At 45.0% G+C, this 11,958-nt stretch overlaps 1 protein-coding gene across 1 annotated transcript in view; it reads left to right on the top strand.

Annotated features, from left to right (window-relative positions):
* CRCP (CGRP receptor component) overlaps positions 1 to 11,958 on the top strand; it is a 36,456-nt gene that overhangs the window by 953 nt on the left and 23,545 nt on the right. The window contains exons 2-4 of the mRNA XM_080940662.1: positions 6,691 to 6,727; positions 7,959 to 8,057; positions 11,835 to 11,929. Of these exons, the coding sequence (XP_080796788.1) occupies positions 6,691 to 6,727; positions 7,959 to 8,057; positions 11,835 to 11,929 (231 nt within the window). The remainder of the gene's footprint in view (positions 1 to 6,690; positions 6,728 to 7,958; positions 8,058 to 11,834; positions 11,930 to 11,958) is intronic.

The following is an 11,958-nucleotide window of genomic DNA, read 5'->3' as shown; positions in this document are numbered from 1 at the left end:
TTCGCTCTATGGTCCTGGCTCTCTTGGAACTAGTTCTGTAGACCAGGTTGGCCTTGAACTCACAGAGATAGGCCTGCCTCTGCCTCCCAGGTGTTGGGATTAAAGGCCTGTGCCACCATCAGTTGGCCAGGTTGTACCATCCTGCATCATTTAATGATCAAGACAATCCCTCACGGACATGCCTATAGACCAACCTGGTAAAAGACAGTTTGTCATTGAAGTTTCTCCTATAGATGATTCTAGGCTGTTTCAAGTTGACAGTTAAGACTAACCAGGAAACTAGGCAAAGTTTTCTCCCCCCCCCCCCCCCCCCCCAGACAAGGTTTTGCTGTAGAGTCCTGGCTGTCCTGGGACATGCTCTTTAGACCAGTCTGGCCTTGAACTCAGATATCCACCTGCCTCTGCCTCCTGAGTGCTGTTATCAGAGGTGTGTGCTACTACTACCTGGCAACTAGGCAAATTTCTGAGTTACATCTCCACTGTTGGAATATCCTCTTCTAACTCCTCCTCATTATGGTCATCTTTTTGTGATGTTGGGGCTGATACCCACAGTCTTGCTCACGCTTGGCAGGTACCACTGAATGACAGACACCTTCCACACCATTATTCCATTATTATCACTATTATTATTATTATTATTATTATTTGGTTCTGGGGATACAACCTAGGGATGCTAGGCAAGTACTTTACCACTAAGCCATAGGCACCCCATTATCGTATTGTGGTGTTTGGGATGGAAGGCGTATGCTAGACAGCCACTCTCCCAACAACAAAGCCATTCTAACAGCCTCTTTTCTCACACTTATTTAAAAAAATATTTTTTGATGGGCAAATGAAGTTTTTTTAATCTATGCTACCTGTAGACTCTATATGTCCATGGTTGACATACCCAGATTGTGTTATTTTCATCCATGTTTCTTTTTCTTCTGCTCAGTTGTTATATATACTACAGTTGGTCAGCCTTTTTTTTTTTTTTTTTGAGACAGAGTCATAAGTAGCCCAGGCTGGTTTTGAACTTGCTGTTTAGCTGAGGATGATGGAATTCAGATGTCCTGTCTTCACCTCAAGCCACATTACATTAGGCCTTCAGACTCTGAGATGGAGGTCTCTCACTGTGTAGCTCAGGCTGTCTGGTTCAACTTTCTCCATCCTTGGGTAGCTGTGTGTGAAACCGTGAACATTGTCAGCTCTCTAACACGTCCCCCGGCTCTCCTGCATCCTGCTGCTTGGCGTCCGTTTCTTGCTCCTCCTCTTCGCCTGCTGATGTCTAAATGTTTCACACCATAGTATTTCATCTTGGGACACTTTCTTTGCATATATTCTCTTGTTTTTACTCATTTTTATGATGGTGGTTCCCAAAAATGTTTCTGACCTTTTATCATTTTTTGTCAGGTTGTTTACATAAAGAGTGTATCTCTTTTTCCTTTCCAGTCATTAGACTGTATGTTACCCACTTCTTTCCTTTTTCCTGTGCTAGGGTCTCATGTATCCAGGGTTAGCCTTGAACTTGATATGTACTCAGGAGGACCTTGAGCTTTTCTGATCCTCCTGCCTCTACTCTTCAGTGCTGTTCTAATTGGTATATGATACCATGCCCTGTTTATGCATCGCTGAGGATGGGGCTCAGGTCTATGCATGTTAGGAGAGTACTCTGCTAACTGAGCTAAGTTCCTAAGTCATGGTACTCCCAAGGCCCCCTTTTTCTTAAGGCTTAAACAATTTTTTTTTTTTTTTTTTGAGTCATGTTTTCTTTGAGTATTCCTGGATCTTCTGTAACTCACTCTCTAGACCAGGCTAGCCCCAAACTCAAGAGATCTGCCTGCCTCTGCTTCCCAAGTGCTGAGGGATTAAAGGTTTGCACCACCACTGTTTTTTATTATGTGTGTATATGTCTCGGTTTGTGGGTTTGTGTATGAGTACAGTGTTCTTGGAGGCCAGAAGAGGGCGTCAGATCCCTCTGGAACTGGTGTTACTGGTGATTGTCAGCCACCCGATGTGGGTGCTGGGATTCAAACGTAGGTCCTCTGCAAGAGCAGTACCAGCTCTTAACTGCTGAGCCATCTGTGCAGCACCCTGTGTCTTAGTATATGGTCTGTTATATAGCTGGAGCTGGGAAGTGGACATTATCTTCCTTTTACAGCTAGCAGTGTAGAGACTTAGAGAAGAGAAGCAGCAGGCACATCACAGACCAGCAATAGGCTTAAGAAGAGAGGGTCGGTTGGCTGTCTGTGAGACGGGAGCTGTGGGTGAAGTGTCCATTGACTTTGACGCTTTCTGTTTTCTTGTATCAAAGGGTAGCTTTTCAGAACATGAATTGATGGCACGTTTCTCAAGCTTAGAGAGGTTTAGCAATTCCATTCGTCATTCCGTTCCTAAGTCAAGTGTGTGGCAATAGGCACTGCTCACTTGTTTTGTGTGCATTTGTGTGTGCTTTTAAGGAAAGACTGTCAATAGATCGTCTTGTTCTGTGTATTCAGAATTCTGTTTTCCAGAGTGGCTGTTTACTTCCATTGGACTGATTCAGCACACTCAGCAAACTTTGCAGGGTAAAATTCCAATAGTAAGTCAGCTTCAGTTCACTAAGGAATTGTTCAAGAACACTAAGTAACTGCCCTCCTACGCCAACAACCTAGTGGTGACTGTAGGAACTTATCGAGGGTAGAAACTACCTTTGATAGCATTTCCTTTGGACTAATAACATTTGCTGCCCATGAAGAAGAACTGAGTTCCCAGTACCCACGTCAGGTGGCCTGTGACGCCTTGTAACTTCCCTGAGCTATCCTATGCTCTTTTCTGGCCTTTGTAGGTACCTGAACATGTGTGCACACATATACATAAATAAATAAAAAATATTTAAAAGAGAAATTTCCAAGTGGGGCTGGAGAGATGGCTCAGCAGTTAAGAGCACTGGCTGCTCTTCCAGAGGTCCTGAGTTCAAGTCCCAATAACCACAAGGTGGCTCATAACCATCTGTAATGAGATTGATGCCCTCTTCTGGTGTGTCTGAAGACAGCTACAGTGTACTCATACAAATAAAAGTTAAAAAAAGAAAGAAAGAAAGAAAGAAATTTCTCAGATGTACGGCTCATGTAGGCCTTCATGGGAAAAGGTGTTTCGTATACACATTGACAGAAAGTTTGGTTCCAGGGATTGCATGCTAAGCACATGTGCTACATAGCACTGACCTGTATCAGTCTCTCGTGCTGAATAAAATTATGCCTAGAATGTTTTGGCACTTAATCTGACTATTTGGCTGAATGGCTGGGTTGTAAGGTCTCTCAGACATGGTGGTGCACAATCACATTCCTAGCACTCAGATACCTGAGGCAGGGGAGTCATGATCATAGAGGCCAGCCTGGGCTACACAGTGAGACACTGTCCCTCAAAACAAAAAGGAATGGAAACTAAGGAGAGGAAGGTGGGGAAGGGCTGGAAAGCAACGGATTAATTGGTTTATTAATTCCAGCCAGAGGCTGTCTGCAGGGTGCAGTATCTGGATCGTTTTCTTGGTCCTCAGACAGACTAACTGTGCATGAGGGCTGGAGAGACTGGTAGTAAGCACTTGGTTAACATGTGGCAGGTCCTGGACCAAATCTCCAACACCCTATTTTTTTTTCATATTGTGTGTGAAAGAGAATTCTCAATTGTCTCCTTTCTCCTTCCCTCCCTCCCTCTCTGTATTTGCTAGAGAAGGAGTTGATGTTGTTAGATTCTTACATCTGTGCACGTGTGTGTGAGAAAGAGAGGGAGACAGAAAGACACAGACAGACAGAGAGACAGACCGTGTACCCAATGCAGTCCTCTAGCCACAGCCATTAGCGTGCTGTTCTTACAAGTGCACAGCACCGTGCCCACTTCTGTGCTATCTTGAGTGACTTGGAGTGGCAAGGTCACATTTCTCAACCACAACAGCAGAGTAGCTTGTGATTTGGAAGTGACATATACCAGTGACAGGGGATTGGAGCCGTTGGTCCCTGAAGAGATCTCCCAGGAGCAGTGTTGCTCTGAGAACGCAGCAAGTGTAACTCAATTTCAGGCAGAAACAGGAAGCCTGTGGGCTGCTTTCCTGCCTAAGTGGACATGATTTGATTTGACTTTTCAGTTTTTTTTTTTTTTTTAAAGACAGGCTCTCGTTTAGCTCACATTGGCCTCCTACTCTGTGTAGCTCAGGGTGACATTGAACTTTCCATAATTTTGCCTCCATCTCTATAGGCGCCCTGCCTGGTATATTTGGAACCAAGGCCCTTGTGCATGCTAGACAAGCCCTCTTCCAGCTGAGTCCTGCACCATTTTCTTGTGTTAGATTCTTTCTGAATAGAATGCTCTGTGACTTGGGCGAGGTGTCTTTGGGATGAAGCAGGAGATTTGTGAAATCGAGGCTGTTTGCAGAATTACCAATAGCATGTGGCTAGGCTCTGTGCTCACGTCACTGTGCTATTGACCTGAGGCCGAAGGTGACCCCTGTGTCAGCTGTGGGAGACTCTTCCGCCATTGTTGGCCAGGGAAAGCAGCCATCCCTGGGCCCACAGCTCTGGAATGCTGTGCTGTCCTTTCACCATCTAGACGAGCTCCTGGTGAAGGAGCAGACGGCATGGTGTCTGTTCTAGACTGCTCCACCTGAAGGTTTTGGGGTCTGTCACTAGCTTCCCTTCACAGAGTCTAGTTTCGTTTTTCCTAGTCTTCCATCTCACTGGGGCTTCCTAATGTGTGAGCAAGTCCTTTTAATCTCTGGGCCTCAGCTTCGTCATCTGTAGAGTTGAAATCCTGTCAGTAGTTCCTGCAAGAGGTTTCAGTGAGAGTTGACATATTTACTTATTTTGCACACATAGGTGTTTTGTCTACATGTATGTCTATATACCATGTGCATGCCTGGTGCCCTTGGAGATCAGAAGAGGGCATAGGATTCCCCCAGAATTGGAATCACAAATGGTTGTGAGTCTCCATGTATGTGTTGAGAATTGAACCCAGGTCCAATGGAAGAGTGGCTAGTGCTCCTAACTACTGAGCCATCTGTCCAGCCGGAAATAATCTTCTCTTTTTTTTAAAACGAGAGCTCCCATTCATGGAGGTCCTAATCTTAAACTCTGTCATTGAGTTTCATCTGAGCATCTTTCTGAAGTGAGAAGTTTAGGAGCTTAGGTAAACATAATGACAGTGTTGTTTCTCAGGTACTTGGAGTGTTCTAGATAATCACATTATGTGACCTTACAAATGAGTACAGTATAAGCTACACGTTATAGGTGAGATTTATTTGTAGAGAGGATCTCACTTTAGAAAATTCAGATGGCCAGTGATAGTGTGGGGGTCTAGAATCAAGTTGCACTTGAATTTGTTTGAAAACTATTTATATGTGTATGTGTGTGTCTGCTTGCCTGGGTACCATGTAGGGCATATGCCCTTGGACACTGGAAGAGAGTGTTGGAACAAGTTATAGGCAGTTGTAAGCTGTCTGATGTCGGTGCTGGCAACTGAACTCCATTCTTCTACAAGAGCAGCAAGAGCTTATAACCAGTGTGCCATCTCTCCACCTCCCACGCTGGACTAAATTATCCCCATATCTTGTTTTAGCTAGGGTGATCTTGGGAAGAAATTGGCCCAATAAATCTACATTTTACACTTAACAGAGAGGAAATCAGAACCTATATGTGTCTGGTTTCAAAACTGTGTTGTTACTTATTTATCATAGTAAGCTCCAGGCTGCTTACAGCAATCCATCCTCTTCTGGATGGTGTGGAACGCACCGTGTGGTCTGTGCCGTTCCTGATGTGCTATCTCTGCGGAATTGCCGAGTGGATCAGTTATTTGTGCCGTAGCTGTGCTCACACAGGGTTGGTGACAGTTTGCTTAATCAGCTGTTACACCAGGGGAAAAACCAGGCTTTTAGCAACTAGTTATATGACGTCTCTGTGACTCTTGCACAAGATCCTTGACCCTTTCTGGAGTTCCTGGTGACACTGCCAGTGTTAAAGTACATGGGCCGTTTCTGTCGGCATGGCAGGACTCAGGCTGTCCAAGATGCCAGTGATTGGTGGTGGTAATGAGACAAGGATGCTGGCTCATGACAAATCAGCACTTGAATCTCCAGGCATTTCTGATGCTCTTGATACTTACAGACCCTTCTAGAGTGGGGTTCCTTTGAGGGTTTGCCTCTATGTTCTTGTAGCTAACTTGTGCTAGATTTCCGACCCCTCAACTTCTGTCTTCATAGATTTGGGATAACATGGTATCTTAGTCTTCCATTAAGAAATGGATTTGTGATATGCTGTCTGTAAAAACGAAAGTCTGGGGACTCAGTGGTTAAGAATAATAAGAACTAGAGTTCAGATCTCAGCACCCATAAGCACACATCCTGCAAACTCCAGCTTTAAAGGGTTCAGTGCATCTTCTGACTTCTGTGCACAAAAAGAACAGACACAATATAGACACAACAGGCACACCTGTGTAGTACATGCATACACTCTCATAGGCACATGCACACACAGAAATAATATTAAAAGAAGAAGGAACGCTGTCTCTATCTGAAATTACTGGTGCAAGGCCAGCTAACTGGAGCAGAACTTAGGGCATTTCTAGTTCTAGGTTGTTTCCGAATTCCTGAGTGAGATAGCTGGCCCTGCCTGAAGGGTTTATTTTGTAGGCACTTAACCTTGAAAGGATGCGAACTTATGAGTGCTCACTGTTCTTTTGCAGGAAGGATGCGAATGCTGCACTGCTCAGTAACTATGAGGTGAGGACCCCCACGTGGGCCATTGTATTGTCCGCTTTTGGTTAGTCTCTGCTCGTGAAGATACTGCATTAGTTTCCTTTAGAAACGAGAACTCATTTGAAGTTTCAGCTTCAACACCGGACAGGTGGCCCCTGATGGATCTTGGAGTGATCTGACTTTGGTGAACTACACATGGTCCTTCAGGGAAGCAGGGAGGCCCTGGTTCATGATAGGTACTCTTCTGCAATTTCCAGAGTCTGTCCGTGTTTGCTTTTCTTTTATGGAGAAAGTTGACTTCTAAGAATCCATTGCATTTCCCTTCGTTTTTCTTGTTATGCTGGGGACCCAGGGATTCTGACATATTAAGCAGTTTGCCACTGCTATATCCTTGGCTCTTATTTTTTTTTAATGCTATATTATATCATTTGTCTCATGTTCTTTCTGTTATAGAAAGAAATTGCTATACTAGACTGTGTATTAAGCAAAGCCCCTTTAAAATATTTAGCTTGGGAAATTTTGCTTTCAAATACTTATAAAGGCTTTGGGATAGAAGGACTAGTGATAAATGATTTCAAAAATTAAATTGCATTTTATTTATTCTGTGTGATGTGTATCCCCATTCACAAGGAGGACAGAGAACTTGTGGGAATTGATTCTCTCCTATCATGTGGGTACAGGCATCTAACTCAAGTTGCTATGTTTGATAGCAAGTGCTTTTACTGGCTGGGCCTGTGATACATATTTTTAAATAGTCTTCGCGGTTATTTTTTAAGGGTCTTAATTTTAATAATATATTATAATAATATAGTTCTTCAGAGAAGTAGGGAGGCTCTCGTTCATAATAGGTACTAGTAATATATTGTTATGGTAATAATAATATTACATTATTATTTTTAGTATGTCTGTATGTGTGTTTGCGCATGTACTCATAGAAGCCATGGATCTTCTGGAGTTGGAGTTACAGATGGTTGTGAGCTGACTGATGTGAGGGTCCTCTGTAAGAGCAGAAAGTGCTCACAGCCATGTCTGAGCCATCTTTCCAGTATTCTGACTAAATGGACGATTTGAACTGACTTAGCTAAGAGAGCATCTAAAAGATGTTGCATGGTTCTAGGATATAATACTTTGCTCTAGACCAGATGTTGGGAAGCAGGCTTGTGAAAAGAAAGTGGCCTTACCTGACTGTCTTAAACCCTTTGAAGAGGCACATCTCTCTGTGTTACTGACCGGTATCTCCCATGCCCCTTCCTAGGTGTTCCAGTTACTAACGGATCTCAAAGAGCAGCGGAAGGAGAGTGGGAAGAACAAACATAGTGCCGGGCAGCAGAACTTGAACTCCATCACCTACGAGGTCAGCTCCACTTCTCAGGGTCTCGTCAGCCAGGAGGGTGGCTGTTGCTTAGGAAAATGGGAGGGGTGTGGCCACCCGACAGTAAGACAGCATAAAATGCCCTCCCTTGTAGACACTAGGTGCACAGTCGGGGTCCCTACCTGAACCACCATAAGGTGATCTCAGCTGGCTAGGATCCTTTTTCTCCTCTCGCTGGCTGAGAGTCCTGGGCAGGCAGGCAGGGAAGCTCTCACAGTGATAGAGTGCTGGTCTGCAGCAGCTTTTCTTTCCTTGGAGGTGATAGCCAGCGGGTGGGAGCCGCAGCGCATGGTGCCCTCTAGTGTTATAACTTCGAGCAGGCTTTTGGTAGTGTGACTTCCAGCTCTGAGCGGTCCAGGTCCTGGGCAGGCCTAGGAAGTCAGGATTGCACAGTTCTTGGCAGCAGTTGACATTGTAGCTTCCCAGCAACTAGGAGTTAGGACTCTTCAGCCCTTGATGGTTCCAGGGTTACAGTTTGTAGGCCTATGGTGCCTGACGCCTTTGGCCCTAAACACTTGCTAGCTCTCTGGAACTCTTCTAGCAGCTGTGTACACCTGCAGTTTCTCTTTTCTCGGTCTGTCTGTTCTGAGACAGGGTCTCACATAGCCCCGGCTTCTTATGTAGTCCAGGAAGATTTTGAACTCCCGATCCTCCTGCTCATACTTCCCAGGGCCGGGGGTTTACAGGCACGGGCCACCACGCCCTGGCTACTTGTGGCTCCTTACAGCCTGTGTTCTCTGGCTTTAGCCCTCCGTTCCCTCGGACTCTCACTGTCTCTCCTGTTCCTGTCTGGGTGCTCTCTTCCCGCTATGGCTGCTTTGAGGGGCGGCTGCCATTGATCTTTTGTTGCTATTGCTGCCAGCCTGACGCTCTGTGTCGTCTCCGTTGTCAGAGCAGCCTGCCCATCCCACCTTTGCAGCTTGGTCTCTCCAGCTGCCCCCCCACTTCTGTAGCTTGGGCTGCCAGCGGCTCTGCAGTTAACACCTCTGCTGCTGCACCACCACCATCTGGGCTGCTGCTTTGCTGTCTCTCACGTCCCCATGTTGCCAGTGTGGCTCGCCTACTAGAGATGGAAAAGGAGAAAGCAGTAGCAAATAAGAAAAAACAAAAAACCCAAATCACCCAAAAGAAGCATTTTGTTGAACCTGTTGCAACATCAGGGAAGGCAGGCAGCACTGAGGATGAAGGTGTGCCCCCAGTCATCTCACCAACGAGCCAAACAGCCTGCTTAGATAGTCAGAGAAGGCTGTGCTAGTCAGGGTTCTCTAGAGAAATGGAATTAATGGGATGAAAAAAAATATCTCTCACACACGCACAGTTAGCTTTAAAACAGTAACGATGGTAGAATCACACCCGAGAGCTGAGAACCCTGTAGTTACTTGGTGCTTGAAACTTAGTCCCTCAGCAGGCAGAGTAGTTCCACAATGGCCGTCTGTCATTTGGGGTGGGGGCAACTGGTAGTTGCTCAGTCTGCAAAGCTGGGTACCTAAGTAGTCCCTATGTGGGACTGGAAGCCCACACATTTCCTGGAGAGCTGATGGTCCCTAGTCCATGACAAAACTTGGAAACAGTTTCTGATATCAGCTTAGGAAGCATCAACAATGGGGCAAGTTAGTAGGAGAGGCTGGACTACTAGCACAATCTGGGTGGGACTCCCCACATCAGTTAAGACAGTCAGATACTTCTTTAGGTGAGGCTTCCTGCTCGGGTAATTTCTAATGTGTGCCAAATTACAACCAACCATAGTAAGGGGTATTTGTTTGTAGTGACCACAGCAGGCCTCACATGCAGATGAGGGTGTATGTTTGCTTCAATCATAGCCTCGTCTCTTTCACACAAGTCTTACATCGGGAAGTGCTTTTCCTCTGGTTTGCATGGTAATGTGTGCAGGATCATCAGGAGTTGATTGTGGCTTGCGGTAACAACAACAGCAACAACAACAACAATCCAGTGTGGGTTGTTCAAAACAGTTCTGTTTGTTCAGGAGCCACAGCAAGCAGCAGCGACTGCAGTTCCCCAAGACCTCTAGGAGACATCAGAATGGCTGTGCCAGTGTGGTAGCCCACTGATTATTTGACTGATAGTCCTGTAACTCAGTACAGGAGAGCACAGCTGTGAGGGGGTGAAAGCATCTCATCCCACAGGGTCTTTGCTTATCTACAAGAAGATGGAAGGAACTAGTGCTTATGATGAGAATAGAGAAAACACTAATATTGATTTAAACAGTGTTTTAGCAATGCTTACCATCTGTCCAGTGACCAGCAAGAGGTGAGTTCCCCCTCACGTCCCTGGAGAGAAGCTATTACATTCACAGTGACAGCTCGCTACAAAGAAAGGGTTAAAATTAGCCAAGAGGGAAAAAAACAAAAACCCAGAGGATACCCAAGTCATGATTCCTACTGTTGTCACATAGACTTGGGCCATGTTACTTTCTGACAGTCATTGTGTGGCACAGGCATGGAATGGCACGGGGAAGCCCCACTGGGCTTGTGTGCACTGGTCTTACTGGTTAACCATTGCTCTAAAGCTATACAGGTAGGGCTAGCCAATAAGTTATGCTGATAAGCATATGACCCAGGGGCCCAGGGGTAGCAGTGCAAGGACCTCAAGATTACCACCTACAAGTCTAGGACAAAGGCTAAAACTCTCTCTATGCAAACACAAATTCTCTTTTCTTCTTCTTCTTCTTTTTTTTTCTTCAGTCTTTTGTGACAGGCCTTGGCTGGCCTGGAACTTGTACACCAGGTTGGTTTGGAACTCACAGAGCTCTGTCTGCCTCTGCCTCTTTAGAGCTGGGTTTAAAGGCATATATCCCCACCTGGCTGGCCAGATTCTTTACTACACACACACAAAACCCAAGGCTTTGTTTAAGGAAAAACTTGGAAAAATCCAGAAGCATAAAGAAAAAAAGGAAGATAGCAAAACAAATTCCTAAGGTTGTTCTCTCCTAACCTGTTTGGGAACCAAAAGGAAACAGCGAGAAGGTATTACATTATAGTGATGAGTCAGCTAAACCTGAAGCTCGTGCTGTCACACTTGACTGCCTTGGGGGCTGGAGCGATGGCTCAGCGCTTATTGCTTCTGCAGAGGACCTGAGTCTGGTTTCTAGCACTTGTACTGGGCTGCTCACAGCCACCTGTAGCTAATTTCAGTGTTGCTTTCTTTTTCTGCAGGAACCTGTACTTCTACAAACATACGTACATACAGACACACAGGAAACAGAATTTAAAAATAAAAAAATAACTCTTAAAATTCTGGAAAATTTAGCCTATTAAACTCTAGCACTGCTTTCCTTTTTCCTTAGTCAAATTTCTTCTTTTAAGACTTTCTGTATATGGGTGTTTTGTTTGCATGTATGTCTGTACCATGTATATGCCTGTTTGCCTGTGGAGGTCAGAGGAGGGCATCAGATCCTTAGAATTGGAGTTACAGACAGTTGTGAGCCACCATGTAGCTGCTAAGAATTGAACCCGGGTTCTCTGCAAGAGCAGTATGCATGCTTAACCACTGAGCCATCTCTCCAGCTTATTCAAATGTCTATATCCTAGGGCTTGGAATGGCCCATGTTGGACTCCCAGCTCCCATGCTAGGTGACTCAGCTGCTCGGAACTCTGGTTTCAGGTTTCGAAGCCTTCTGCCTCCATAAATATTAAAGTGCACATACATGTATAGACTCATGAAAATAAAAATAGATCTCTTTTAAAAGCCTCATAATTTCTATAACTTACGTTTGCCTTTTTTTGTGTATTTATTCTTTAGACATTAAAATACATATCAAAAACACCATGTAGGAACCAGAGTCCAGAGATCGTCCAAGAATTCCTCACAGCAATGAAAAGCCACAAGCTGACCAAGTAAGTTATCCTCAGGGGATGACAGGTAC

The sequence above is a fragment of the Micromys minutus genome (genome assembly GCF_963924665.1).
Source record: "Micromys minutus genome assembly, chromosome: 29".
NCBI classification, from domain to species: Eukaryota; Metazoa; Chordata; class Mammalia; order Rodentia; family Muridae; genus Micromys; species Micromys minutus.
The sequence above is the reverse complement of the archived record's forward strand: the minus strand, read 5'-3'. Positions and strand labels throughout refer to the sequence as shown.